We start from the raw sequence: 14,759 nt of genomic DNA on the forward strand, positions 1-14,759 counted from the left end.
CCTTTAGTGTAATACATGTTCTTTTATTATAATGTGAGTTTTGGTTAAAATTTTTTTATTATGAAACGTTTCAATGAACCTCCATATACCAGTTATCCAGCCTTAACAATTTTGATTCATGGCCATTATCTTGTTTCATATATACCTTCCCACGTCTCTGCCTCCCATCCTCCTTTATCACTGGAGTTTTTTAATTTTAATTTTTAAAGTGGATAAGAATTTTTATTGAGGTACATTCAACAAAATACACAAATCTTAGTGTACAGCTTGATGAGTTTTGACATGTATGTACATCATCCATGTGTGTCACCCATGACATGTATGTATGTACACCCTGGGTGTAACCATCACCCAGGTCAAGATGCCAAACATTCTCCCTGATCCCCCTCCTTCCCCTGTTTCCCCCATCCTCCCACCCCTCTCTCCTATGGCAACCGCAGCCTGTTCTCTGTGTTTATGAGTCTCTTTCTGTTCTATTAGTGCCTAGACCTAGAGGTATGACATCACTGGATTTTAAAAAATAAAATCCCTGACCATGATTTTACTCACAAAATTTCAGTATATGTATCTTAAAAACATGCGCTGTTTAAAAAAAATAGTCACAGTATCATCAACACAAGTTTCAATTAAAAATATTGAAGATAATTTCTCAATAGCATCAAATTAATAGCCAGTGTTTATATTTCCCCAATTGTTTTTTAGATTGCTTTGTTTGAATCTTGGATTAGATGATGTCTGTACGTTGTGTTTAGCTCGTGTGTCTTTGAAATCTCTTCCAATCCATAGTTCTGCTCTTGCTGCCCTCTTTTTTTTCTAGAAGAAACAGTTACTTGTTTTAAGCCACACTTACTCCTTCCCCAACCACTCCCACCCCCAAAAAAGAAGAACATACTGTAAGTAGTGTTGCCCACCTCTATCAGGAAGCATATATTGTCTGGTTCCTGATTTTGTTTTAGCAGAAGCCATTGATACTCATTGCCCACATAGAATAATTCATTAGCGGGTGGCAAGGGTATTCTTAAAATCAGTTTATATTTGTATGCATGGAATAAATTATTGTTGGCTCCCTTTGCTTTTTTCATGAAGCTTCGTTCTATTAATTAAATACAAAGTATGAAATGTTGTCTTATCTATTAAATTTTCATTATTTCCAGGAAGAGTATCTACCAAAGTGTTCTTCACTCTGCTTGCCCTGCTTGGTCTCTTCATTTGTTTCTTTGGGCACAGATTCTGGAAAACAGGTATTATGCCCGATGTGGCTGCTATTTACATGCCTTGTGGTCTTTTTATACATTCTCCTGGGGAATTTATGACCTGTCAGGAGAGTACGCAACTGCTTGTCGCCACTATCTTCATAGATTTGTGGCTCAGTTCTTCTAGTAAAGATTCTACTCAGTCGCTCTGCATTTGAATTTTTCCTTTTCTCAGCAATGGAATGCACCTTCCCCTTATTAAGAGGGGAACATAATTTGATTTGCACAATGAACTTCAATTGCTAGATCAGCTAGTTGACTAAAGATAACTGAGGTTAGAAATTACTAGGCTGTCTATGTAAAAACGTGTGGATATTAGTGGTGGAGATCAACGTGGTTTTGTGTAAGTCAAGCTGTAGGGCTGTGATATACAGTAAGATTGAAATATCTGCTTAGTTCTGGGAGGTTCAGATAGCAAATAGGAGCTCTGCAGTCTGCTCAGTGAAACACCGTGGAGGGAGTAGAATATGGTACACCCCCCATCCACGGGCATGTGTTCCAAGACCCTCAGTGGATGTCTGAAACCGCACATAGTACCACACCCTGTATATCCTGTATTCTTCCCCGTACATATACATGATAAAGTTTAATTTATAAATGAGGCACAGTAAGATTAATAACAATAGCTAATAATAAAATAGAACAATTATAACAATATGCAATAAGTTATGTGAAAGTGGTCTTTTCTTGGACTCTCTCAGAATATCATACTGGACTGTACTCACACTTCCTGTGATGATGAGAGGTGATAAAATGCCTAGTGATGAGATGAAGTGAGGTGAATGATGTAGGTCTTATGACCTAGGGTTAGACTCCTGTTGACCTGCTTATAGGTCAGAAGGAGGATCATCCGCTTCCACACCTTGGTTGGCCAAGGGGAACTAGAACTGTGGAGACGAAGCTGTGGATGGGGGAGACTGCTGTATAAATTATGCTCACTGAATTGATTTCAATTATTTGGGCTGCCTTTTTTGTAATTAATGTTTGCAATTTATTTAAAAAACCTTATTTAATTCATTAACAAGGAGTAAATGGAGCATCAGAGGGAGGGTGCCCCTAACCCTGATCTCATGAAACTCTTTAAACTTGTTTTAATGAATTATGTGAAATAGCAACTCCTTTCCTCCATTACTATACTTTTTTTCCTGATTGAGAATATTGTACTAAATACTTAATTCCTCAAAGTGTAGAATGATTCTTAACAAAGAGTTTAGTTGCTGAACTGTAGACCAGCCCCCAGCGATCCTGGCAGATGTTTTAAGGGATGAAGACAACGGTTGGTTGTTTATCCTAACCAAAAAAGGATGAATTAAAAGAATATGTAAAAATTGCTTTTTGCTTTGCAATACTTTGTTGTTTCTTTTTGTCTTTCACATTTTCTTTTTCCTCATGTAATGAAATTGAATGTGTGATTTCTGATTGAGCACAATGACAAAAGTACTTCTCTTCTTTTAAGTAGAAAGTATGAATATATTAAAATGAGCTAGGAAATTAACAATTAACAACTTAACAATTGAAATTGACCTATAAACAAGCAAGCATATCCTATAGTTAATACTTTAATTTTGTATCCATTCAATAATAATAGTAATATTTACTCCCAATGATTTCCACATTTCTCCTTTTAAGTATTTCTCATCTCTGAATGCCTTATGTAAATTCTGGGAGCTTAAGCGTGTATTTCTAGATAAGATATTTGAATTGCAATGTAAAACTAACCGTAGCTTTTTTTTCTGTTTTCTTTTTCTGGTGGTTTTCTACTAGAATTATTCTTCATAGGCTTTATCTTCGTGGGATTCTTCTTTTATATACTGATTGCAAGACTGACAGCTCTTAAGTATGATGGTGAGTGAAAATAATGTAGTCTGGGTGTCCAGAAAGGAACATGCGTGTTTGCCCTCCAGCTCTCCTTCTCCAGTCTGACCAGTGTGTGTGTGACATCCTACTGTATGTGTAAAATAACGAACAACCTACATCCTAAACATCTTTTCCAAATTACTCATTCAGACCTTCTCTCCTGGTTTTTAATTTGCGTGGCAAATTCTTTCAGGGAGCTAAAGGGCCATGTTGATGATAAGCCTGTGTCCCAGCCATGTGGCATACTGAAGATACGAGATTTATAATGATCACAGTGTTCATTTTCTTTACCGTAAAACAAGCACAACGCCTCCTTCCTTGTCGTGTTGAACAGCTCGCTTGCCACCCCTGCTCCCCTTCTCTGATTTATAGGTCGTGCCATAGCACGCCTGTCCCTCGTCCTGGGAGGCTTAGCTCCCCTGCTGGTTTCCGCGGCTCAAACCAGCCCCTGCCCAGAGAAGGCCTCCCCGTGCTGGGTTCTTGGTGCCGCTGAAGAACCCTTGGTGCCTGACCAGCAGAAAGGCTTGAGCTGCCTCCAGGAAGGATGCTGTGCCTAAAGCCTGGAGCAGGACGGCTGCCCCCGATCAAACCGGTCTTCTCTCTGCTCTGTGCAGTCCGTCTGACTCTGACCGCCATCGCTGGAAGCATCGGTGGCATTGTCCTGGTGGCTGCTTGGTGGAGATTTGGAGTCCTCACGCTCTGCATGCTGTGTGTGGGCCTGGTGCTGGGGTTCCTCGTCTCGGCTGTGACTTTCTTCACTCCGCTGGGTAGGAGATGCACGCTGTTCTGTGCGTCCAGTTCATTGTGTGAAGGACGCATTTGGGCTCCTAGGTACAGTTACTGCCTCCTCGGGGACGTGGGACCTTGTGAAGTCCTGGGAATCTGCCCTGATGTCGTGGCACTCCGGGAAGGGCCAACATGAGTGTGAATCTTGTGCCCCTCAAAGGCACCCTGTGTGGAGGAATTACGGAGTCCTTAGAGGTAGCTTTGTGCCTGTTTGTTGTAATAAGAGCTGTGTGCCTCTGTTAGTTAGAAGGAGTGGAGGTAAAGGGGATTCTTAATACATGGCATAGCTGTGGGTTTTGTTTTTTATTTCTTAAAGCCCTGGAACTCATTCTTCAAGTAGGTCTTAAACAGAAAGAACAGTATATCCCACATATAAATCTGGTGCTGCTCTGATGGCAGCTGAGTTGGGGAGCCTGGTGCTTTGTCCCTGGTCTTCTTTTACCCCCCTCATTCCTGCTCCCACCCTGGGCCAAACCCCACATGTTCATAAGGTACCTACTTGTAGTCATCCCAGGGCAGTAGCACAAGTGTGGTTGCAGGGATTTTCTTTTAAATAATTCAATTTCTATCAGTTGTTTAAATTGGGTTAACTTGTCGGTAAACTTTCTTTTGTAGGGGAGGGAAGATTTTCCTTCTGCCCTTCTAGGTTCTTTGGCTGGTCTAATAATTGACAAAAGACAGATAAACAGGAGAAAGACAAATTTAATTCTGTATGTACAGGAACCCCATAAAACTGAGAAGCAGAGGCAGTCATGCAGCTGAGGTTTAAGTGCCATCCTGAGCTAAGGAAAGGATAGGGGCCTGGGACTTCAAAGAGGGAGAGGAGGGCACCCCCACAGGAAGATAAGAAGAGCAGACCTTTGGTAATCAGATGTTTGCCCTGCCCCAAAGGTAGGTCTTTCCAGTAAGAGTTATCTCTGGCCATTGCTCTTTTTGTGGGCCAGGCCCCCTATTTATTTAAATTCTTTTAGGTGGTTAAGGGAGAGAGAAAAGTCTTTCCTGAATCTGCTGTGTCTTGATTACCTTCAGCTCAAAATAATCCACATGCTGAAGTGGCACTGGCATATCCTGCTTCTCTTCACTTGCGGTTGGGCAATGACTTATATCTCCTGATTGTCAAAAATGTAAAAAAAAAAAAAAGTAGTATTTACCTTCCAGCCTACTCTATTCAGCTGTTTCTTCTGTGATAATGTCTAGTTCTTGTACTGCAGTATCAGAAGACGACAGAAGTGTTAGCTGGAAGCCTGGCTGTCTCCTGAGGCTGTCAGCTCTGTGAGAGGCACTTGGCTCTCTGAAGATCTTAAGACCAGAAAGAACTGACACGCTGTGTTTCCTGAGTGTTGTGAGGCCCTTTGTTTTGATTTTTGCAAACCTAGAACCAAGTTGTCCCCCCAGACCCCCTGCAGATAGCTTTTCATCTAGATGGTCTGAAGCAAAGTAGCGTCGTTTAGATTTGGCCAAATGACACATTTCACAGGGCTGTTTGTTGAAAATGCAGATGCAGGGCCCTATTGCATCTGTGCTAAAAAACAGGACTTAAGGAGTGCCCTCCCTTTTGGCTAATGCTTGGAGGACAGCAGGATATTAGGTTGGAATTTTTAGTAGTTAATGTGTTTATCTGTGAACAGCTCATCGGTCAAGGACAGTGAGTCTCTCTTTAACAATAGTAGATGCAAACTCATATTTTTAAGCATTAAAATTGGAAGAAGATTTGGCCAACCTCTTGGGTCTAATTAAATTACTACTGTTTTCACCTTATTCTGTGGCTGATACACCGAAAGGGTCAGTCTTCCCGTGCCTGCATCATAGCTACTATTTTTAATCCCCAGATTCCTTGAAAGACTTTTTTTTTGAAGCCGTATATGTATTGAGTGAAAGTTCATGTAGTTAAGCTAGAGAAGATGATCCTCTGTTCTCCCTGCAGCATGTTGCAGTTCACTGTCTGGAATGTGGGGTCCCCAGGTCAGGTCCTCCCACCGCAGAGCCCCACTCTTCCAGACGAGTCTCCGGATATAGGGCCAGAACCAGCAGACTGAATGATGGTGCCAGTGTCTGTATTAAATAACTGTCAGGCTTATATTCTTGCTATTTAAACTTAATTTATAAATAGGAGTTTGAATGTATTTTTCCTGGGTCACCTCAAGGTATCCTGCATTTTGGAGGCGGGTTTAGTAGAAGCCGCAAAGTGGTTACTCTTGTCTTTCCTGATGCATAAGGAAACCATATCTCCTAGAATGCAGTTGCCGGGCAGGAAATGCACTGATGGTAAAAATCTACTAAATGGGTTTTGTTGCTTATCCTGTGGGTGGTCCGTATGGTGAGCTCCAAATGTCATTTACTCATATTTTTTTACTTTGTGGTGCAAAATCATAGAATCATCCACATTTAGAACTAGACAGGATAATCAGAGCTTGGAGATAAGTGGTTCCGTCTTCGCATTTTATGGGTTGGGAAACTGAAGCCCAGTATCACAGCAGGTGAATGGGAGATCTTGAACGTGTCTAGCCTCTTCTAACTTATCCTGGAAATAAATGCAGAGCATTTGCCTGCTTGCTTTTCCTCCCACCCCTCTACCTTCTAGGACACCTCCTTCAGAGGGGATCGTATTCATGGTTAAGTTAAAAAAAATCAGAAATCATTTCTAATTGTCAGCATATTTCCCAGGCTGTTACTTTAAACCTTCAATGTACGTCTGTGTTTGGATGTTGAAAAAATGAAATTTAACTTGGTGGACCTGTTATTTACTCTTTCTTTCTGCTCTTTTCAGGAGACCTGAAGGTTTTTCGGGATGATGGCGTGTTCTGGGTGACCTTCTCTTGTATAGCAATTCTCATTCCGGTGGTTTTCATGTGCTGCCTAAGAATAGTAAGTGTTTCATCAAGTTGAATGTATTCATTCCATGTCCCGGACCTTCAGTTGATCACTTACTGCATCATTTTGCATTTCCTTACTAAGGAGAGCTGTATGATAACCTGCATCAGATGACTGATTTTAAATAGCCTGTTACTGTAAAAGCAAGAGAACTTCTAACTACAATCATCACAGTGTTTTTTTTCATCAAGTGGAGCAGGTCTTCCCTGTCCATATGCTTCTAGCAGAGGGACAGAGAAGGCAGGGCTTTTATCATAATGTGACAGCCTGGTGGACCCTTAGCTCAGCAGTCTCTCCAGAAGAACGCTTCTTCATCTAATGAGACTATTGTTGAAGCTTTTTCACAGGGAAGGTATTTTCTGTTGATAAGGTAAACTGTGTTTTAAGAATTCCCTATGGATGCCGAAGGTGTTTTCAGTCTCTTTCTAGATAACCTTTGTTCAGCTGTAAGACTTGGTCCTTCTCCCTGGGCCCCGAGCAAGGATAAGTGATTCCCTGTGACTGAGGCCCTGATGAGAGTTAGGAACTGGTTTTCCTACCAGTGGCAATGCTGACTGGCTCCACTCTTCCACAGCTGAACATCCTGACTTGTGGATTCACTGGCGCCTATTCAGTGGTCTTGGCTGTTGACAGTTACGTATACACAGGCCTTTCTTACATCACTTTGAATGTACTCAAGAGAGCCCTCAACTCGGATTTCCGCAGAGCTTTCATGTATGAGCCTTTCCAAACTAATGGTAAGACTCCAAATCCATGCACAGAGCCACGGTCCCGTAGGGATACTGGCCCGCCTATCCTAACGAGAGCACTTGGTCATCTACCAAGTGGACTTCACTAAGAAATTTCTTACCTAGGATGAGACTTAGGTTTACCTGATCAACTCCCCAGTTCTAAGAAAAGTGCTGAGCATAAAGCTGTTGGGCACCTTATGGGTTGGGGTGGGATAAAGGTTGAGAATGAAAGTCATATTTTTTAAAGTTATTCTCAACCTCCTTTTAAGACGCATGTTATTTGCTAATGGAAAGTGAAAGGGACTTTCTATCAGTAAGCATATTGTTCCCTCAGTTGTAAGATCCTACCAATGAAAGATTTTCCATTTTTTTGAAGAAAAAGAACTTTTTGAGTAAAAATAAATGACTACTAAATTAAATGTTCCCGAAGATTGTAAGATGTGTTGGTTTCAGAAATGTTGAAATAAGGAGGATGGCAAAGCAATCTTATAATTGAAGGCCTAAAGCACAGCCATGATTGCTAAGTCATTTGAGGGCAGGTCTTTCCACCTCTTTCCTGCGCCTGCCCTCATTGAATGAGAAGTCGGTGGCGGAGACCTTGAAATCCACATGCCTTGGAAGTTTTACATACAAGACAACATTTTGCTAAGCCTTTTACTAGAAGCTCAGTACAATTTGTCGAATCTCTTCATGCATTTCTATCTCTACTCTGTGAGTGGGGTGGGGCCCCATATAGAGTGAAATGGGAAAAAAAGAGAGCATGGAGGCCTCTAATGTTCCATGATGGACACTTGTGAGGTGTCATCTCTGGAAAAACACAACCAGCGACAACCAACCATGCCTGTGGACGCTGGTCATAAAGTATTGGCTTGCGCAGGATCCACACAACTGGTTCTTTGGCAGCTGTATGGACTTTGATGTGCCTGTATTAGAAAATTCTATTTCCAAATATAAGACTGTAGCCTCCTCACTCATTCCTTTGTTTGTGAGGAAATACACAACCATTTGGACAAAGTCAGCAGAAAGTCCAATATTACTGAGCAAGGCTGACACAGGTTTAGACTGTGAAAGGTTTAAGTATTAAGGCTCTAAAATAACGAGAGTTCAAACGGTACTTTTCTACTGTTTTTTTAGACTTTATTATCCTGGCTGTGTGGGGGATGCTGGCTGTAAGTGGAATTACATTACAGATTCGAAGAGAAAGAGGGCGACCATCTTTTCCTCCCCACCCATACAAGTTATGGAAGCGAGAGAAGGAACGCAGAGTGACGAACATTCTGGATCCTAGCCACCATGTCCCTCCTTTGAGAGAGAGGCTCGGTGGCCGATTAGCCCAGATCAAAGAGCTCTTTCAGAAGGAACAGCCGACTGGTGAGAGAACTCCCCTCCTTCTCTAGATGTCGAGCACTTGGCCAGTATGATCTTGACGTACAGCCCAGGCTTGGCTTCAGCTGTGGTGTGTGTGCCCAGCCTGCTTCAGCCATCGCCTGAGCAAGTCTGCTAAGAAAACAGCTTCTGTATCTGTGCATTGCATGGTATCCTGGTGTCTTATTGATACATGGTAAGTGTGTGGCAGGGAGATTATGGTAATTCTAAGTAAGAGTGAGAAAGGTGACCAAAAAGTTAGTGGTAGGGAAGTTTTCCTTATTTTTAAACCTTTTGGTCTATAAATATATGATCAACTTATTCCATTAAAGATACACTAAAACCCTGGTGTTTCTCTTTATAAGCCCATGAACTGGCCTCTCACCTGAGTCTGTCTAAACTTATGGGGGTGAGGGGGTACAGAAGGGGGGTTTATTTAAGAGTTAGACTTCATTTGGCACCATGTTCAGAGGTTTAGAGATTTGATATTGGGCCTTTGAACATCAGAATACTAAAAAAGAGTTAACTTATTTTTTACTAAAAGTGGTCAGATTTACTTAGCTGCATCTTTCTAAGTATTATATATTATCAAGAGGTACCTTTCTTCTTTTATTCCATTGTGGGAAAATATACATTTCCCATATCAATCATTTTTAAGCATGTTATTCAGGAGGTACCCTTTGTTTTTGACTTTTATTGCTTAAAATGGTAATTTAAATAGTTAAATTATTTCAGTCACTTGAAAATAGATCATTTATACAGATGATAGAACTATGGATGACATTTCCAAATAATGGCCTGTGTTTTCTATCAGGGCCTTTTAAAATCACGTTGACGGCTGATCTTGAATTTAAACTGCATTAGATGACATGAATTGTTTTGTTTCTGGAAATAAATTGGCTCCTATCTTAATCTATAGTCTCATTAGTAAGGAAATCTTTTAAATATTTGCATTTTGTAGTTCTTTCTGCTAAGTTAGTTGCTAAGTAGCATTGATAGAAAATGCAGTTTCAAAAATTTCTCCTCTGTGAAGCCGTGGTCAGATCCGTGTTTCAAGGTGATGAGGCGGGAGTCGGAAAGATTCAGGCGCTTAGTGAGACTGCTGTTAATTAGGACCTTGGATTCAGTAAGGAGAGTCCCATTGGTTTTGACTCTTTTTTCCACCAGAAGAAAGCCCTGGGCTGCTGCTTTTCTCTTTCACTGTCAGAACTCCTGCCTCCGGTCAGATGCCTTTGATTTCAAGCTGGTGGCTCTGACACGGTTGAGCGATAATAGCAAGGCCAGTTGTAGTTGCCGCATATACACGTTTGTGAGTTAACCACTATTTAAATGATGCTGCTTTAAAGTTTTTTTCAAAGTACAATAGATTTTTGAAGTTTCAGGTAAGTGGAAAATTCTCAACTTCCACATTTGTGTTTTGGAAAGGCTGAAACATACTGAAAAAAGAAAACTAATTTTTGCTTTCAAAAAGTATAGATACTTTCTTTACTATTTATTCTGTAATCCTCAGTTTATATAACTTCAATAACACTTGAAGAAAAAACTTTTTTAAAAAAATAATTCACTGTAGGGATTCTAACATCTGCCATATTTGTGTACTTATTTTAAGAAAGTTATAGGGAATGTTTGTGAGTTATTTTCTATACCATCAAAATGCACTGCCAGTGAGTATTATAAAGACAGCATAATTTTTTTGAAAGGGGTATACAAATCTTTTAACATTTTCATGGTAATTTGTAAGTAGTAAAAAGCCAGTTTGTATAACATTTTAAATAAATACCTATTTTGAAAAAAATGATCAAAATTTTCATTATTATAAAATTCTTATTACATTTTTTTCACCAACTGTATTTGTACCATAGCAACAAGACATTGAGGGAACAGTTTCATAGCTATAACAACAAAATTACCTAATTGGACAAACAATTCTTTATTTTTAAAAAATAGTTTGAGCATAAATAGAATAATAAGAAATGAAGGAAATCTAGGGCAGTGTGTTAAAATTTATATCCTTGCCACTTGAATCAGTGAATTTGTGCTGCTGTTATTGGCACTCCAGGTGTATCAAACTGAAGAATGGTATTACTGGAAAATAAGTCATACTATGATTTAAATGTTTTGGTTCTGATCAACCTGTTGCAGGTTAGCTACTGTGCAATACAGTGAAATGATTGGTTCCCCACAGGCAGAGCGAGCCGTGCAAACTGTAGCAGCCCCAGGTCAGGCAGGTCGGCTCCCTGGGTGCTGGGCAGATGCTCTGCCGTCCGTCTTGCCTGTATCAAGCCTCACACTCCCTCACCCCTGCCCTGTCACCACAGCCAGCCAACCTGGAATGCTCAACAGAAGATAAACTGGTCTGGTTGCTGTGTCGCTCCTTAAGGAGAAGAATTACCAACCCTAATTGGTGCTTCCTCTTACACATATGGCATCAGAATATTCATTGTTCTTTTACAACACTGCCCTGGTGTACTGACTGACACAACTTCTTCCCTGCACCCACTCCCTGTTGTAAAAAAAAAAAAATGTATTTAAGATGTCTGGTATTTTGTTATGACGGCCCTGGCAAGCGAATACACTTCACAAGTCCCTTTACCCTGATTGTTGATTGAAAGACCTGTGGGCAGTTAGGCCACTGTTTGCAAGAACCACTCCATGAAACTGAGGGAGAGAGGGGCTTGAGTGGAAACCTGGGCTCACCCAGGACTACCATATAACTATTACACCAGGGACGTTGGCAGGTCTGGATTAAGCTACATCAGCATAAGAAGGAAAATAAAATAAATTATAATACAGTGATGGAGTCTGACTTGGATCTCACTTTCACTAAATCCGCAAGTATCTGTTGAGTTCCTAAGTGGCAGCCATTGTTTAGAGTACTGGGAAGAAGATGGCTAACAATGCAGGCATGCTCCCTTGCCTCAGGCTTGGAGTGTGGTAAGTGCCACAGACTCTAAATAGTTTCAGCAAAGAGATCCAGTGTGCAATGAAAATTCACAGTGGAGCGGAGTGAAGCACCTGGGGTGCCAGGGAAGAATTCCTTGAGAAAGTGATATGTAAACCTGGACTTGGAAGAGGAGAAGTAGTCAAACCACAAGGAGGCTAAAGTGCACGCAGCGGGGGAAATGCCTAAAAGCCAGGAAGCCCTCCCTCCTCACCAAGGAGAGTCCCGAGGGGTCTCCCTCACTGATGTAGCTTAATCCAGGCCTGCCAACAGCCCAGACTAACGGTTATATGGCAGTCCCCGGGCGAGCCTGAATTTCCACTAACTCAAGCCCTTCTCTCCCTCAGTTTCATGGAGTGGTTCACGCGAACTGGCCAGACTGCCCAGAGGTCTTTCAATCAACTATCAGGGCAAAGGGATTTGTGAAGTGTATTCCTTTGCTAGGGCTGCCTAACAAGATGGCACGGACTGGGTGGCTTAAATGACGGCCTCGCCCGCCACTGCAGCCCTTCATTTTGGTGCTTCCTGGGGTCGGCGCTCACATTCTCACTCAGCTGTTGACATTTTGAGCAGCTAATCCAGGCAGGCGTTGTCTACTTTTTTTTTTTTTTTAATTGAGAGAAAACTGATACATAATGTGTAACTGTTAACATTGAACAATGTATTTGTTTCATTTATATATTATACTATGATTGCCACCACAGCAATAGCTAACACCTCTATCACTGTCACATAAATATCATCTGTTTTGGGGGTAGGAAGAACAATTAAGGTCCAGTTTCTTGGTAACTCTGAAAATTTATAGTATTGTTGACTATAATTACAATGTTGACTATAATTTATCTCTAGTTGTAAATTTGTACCCTTAAACGTCTCCTCAGCCCCCAATCCCTGGTAACCACCATTCTACTCTGTTACCAGGAGTTGGGCATTTTTAGATTCCACATACAAATGATCTGATACAATGTTTGTCTTTCTCTGACTTTGCATAATCCCCTCAAGGCCCATCCACCACTATTGCAAATGGCAGGATTTTCTTCTTATGGCTGAAAAATACTCTATTATAAACACCCCCCCCCCCCAACACACACACCTTTTTTCAGCCGTGGATAAGACACTTACGTTGTTTTCCTGTCTTGACAATTGTGAATAAATGCCCCAATAAACATGGGAGTATAGATGTCTTTTCAATATCCCATTTTCATTTTCTTTGGATATATAGCCAGCAGTGGTATTATAGTAGTTTGATTTTTATTCAGTCTTCTCTTCCTCATTACATTTTAACTCTACTATAAAGCGGCATAGAGCATACCTTGTCTTTTCACTTACCTTTTTCAATTCCTCCCAAGGTCCTGGAATTCAGCAACCGCCCCATGACAGGTGGATCAGAACACTTGAGTGACCCACAGGCTGTGACCCTCAAAACCGTTTCTTCATTCCTGTGTCCTATACTAAAGGAATATAACAGACCCGATCCTACTGGCCCCAGGGCGAATTCCTTCCCTTGAAGGGAGGTTAAGAGTGGCCACATGACCTTTTTAGTGTGAAGTCCTTAAGAGCTAAAAGGCTTCTCTGGCCTCACTTGAGGTTCAGGGCTCCTGCTAATGGATTCTTTGTTGTCCAGTCCGGCCTGAACATGCTCTGGCCTGCCTGACCTCCTGGTAGGAGGCATGGAGATCTCTATCTGGGACCTTTGATGAAAGGGGTTGAGGGTCAGAAAATAATGCAGCTCGAAGCAAGGGAGGTAACACTGCGCGCCTTTGCGCCCTAGACCTCAACTTTTTAAAATAAACCAGCTGTCTTATTTGAAGCAGACCATATATCAAAATTCCTTAAAACAACTAAGATATTTGTATTGTTAGACTGGGCCTAGGGTTCTGGATGACTAATTTCAGGGACAGGATTGAAGGCTTCTGAGAATAAAATCTCTTTTCTCATTTGCTTATTGATGCCTGAAGGTTTTTCAACAGAGGATAATCTTTTATTCCACAGTAGAGCTACTCAACTTTTCTTCCAAACCAGCTCTCCTTCCTGAATTCCTTCAATGATATGTACCAGTGATTTTTCTTTCTACTGAATACTGATGTTTTTAACCTCTTGTGTTGTATGTAGGTCTAGAGTCTGCATGAACTAGGAACAAAAATCTTGTAATTATTGAGATAGATCTTGGAATGTGTAAGTTAACGGTTGAGAAATTCCTTCCCTTGATCTCACTGCCGTTGACAGGACTGAGCACTTGACCACTGAGTGGTGCTGAACTCTGAGACAAACCTTCAGTGTTTTATAGAGTAGCCAAGGGCCAGCCATATTCACCTTCCACCTTCCTTGTTTGTACAAACAAAAGCAATGAGCCGAGGCTGGGCTAAGTACAACCATGACAGGGACAGCTCTTTGGGGACACTGATTCTAACCAGCTTTCCTGTTAATTTTATAGAAAGCCCAAGTGTAGCCTTCCTATCAGTGTCTGATACTGAAGAAGTGTATCCTATGTTTCAAGATCAGTGTATTTTTATTCTGGGTCCATTTCTACCTATTGATACTGATTTTAATACAGTGAATTGTCTGAGGGCTTTTGTTATTCCAAAACAATGGGTTTGCTCTTTCCCTTTGCTCATATAGAAAAAGATTTGGAAGGGATATCACTATCTGAAAAAAGAAAAAAAACCAAGGTGAGGAACCAAGGTGTATACGAAGATTCCTAGTTTATAGATAGGTTTTTCTGACTCACGAGAAACTTATATAACGACCTCTGGGAAGATAGAGATGGTTGACCTACTCTGAATTGCTTATTTTCTGTATACTGGACCATGTATGTTTACTTTTCCTTTATGAAAAGATAAATTTTAGCCAAAAGGAACATAACCTACCAAACTTCTGGGAATTTGTACACCAGAAATTACAGAGCATAAACTATATATATGGATGTTTAATACATTGTTTTAACAAAAAATTGCA

The 14,759-nt window shown here is 41.0% G+C and overlaps 1 protein-coding gene across 3 annotated transcripts in view; it reads left to right on the top strand.

Moving 5' to 3' along the window:
• Nucleotides 1–9,777, top strand: part of TM7SF3 (transmembrane 7 superfamily member 3) — a 29,237-nt gene extending 19,460 nt beyond the window's left edge. For 2 of the 3 annotated variants that reach the window (XM_037020389.2, XM_037020387.2), the window contains 6 exons: nucleotides 1,155–1,241; nucleotides 3,018–3,098; nucleotides 3,725–3,877; nucleotides 6,664–6,761; nucleotides 7,342–7,504; nucleotides 8,633–9,777. In XM_037020389.2, the coding sequence (XP_036876284.2) occupies nucleotides 1,155–1,241; nucleotides 3,018–3,098; nucleotides 3,725–3,877; nucleotides 6,664–6,761; nucleotides 7,342–7,504; nucleotides 8,633–8,895 (845 nt within the window). In that variant the 3' untranslated portion in view covers nucleotides 8,896–9,777. The remainder of the gene's footprint in view (nucleotides 1–1,154; nucleotides 1,242–3,017; nucleotides 3,099–3,724; nucleotides 3,878–6,663; nucleotides 6,762–7,341; nucleotides 7,505–8,632) is intronic. The other variant, XM_037020388.2, reaches the window with a different exon arrangement.
• The last annotated feature ends 4,982 nt before the right edge of the window (nucleotides 9,778–14,759 follow it).

Source organism: Manis javanica, chromosome 15 (genome assembly GCF_040802235.1).
Source record: "Manis javanica isolate MJ-LG chromosome 15, MJ_LKY, whole genome shotgun sequence".
NCBI classification, from domain to species: domain Eukaryota; kingdom Metazoa; phylum Chordata; class Mammalia; order Pholidota; family Manidae; genus Manis; species Manis javanica.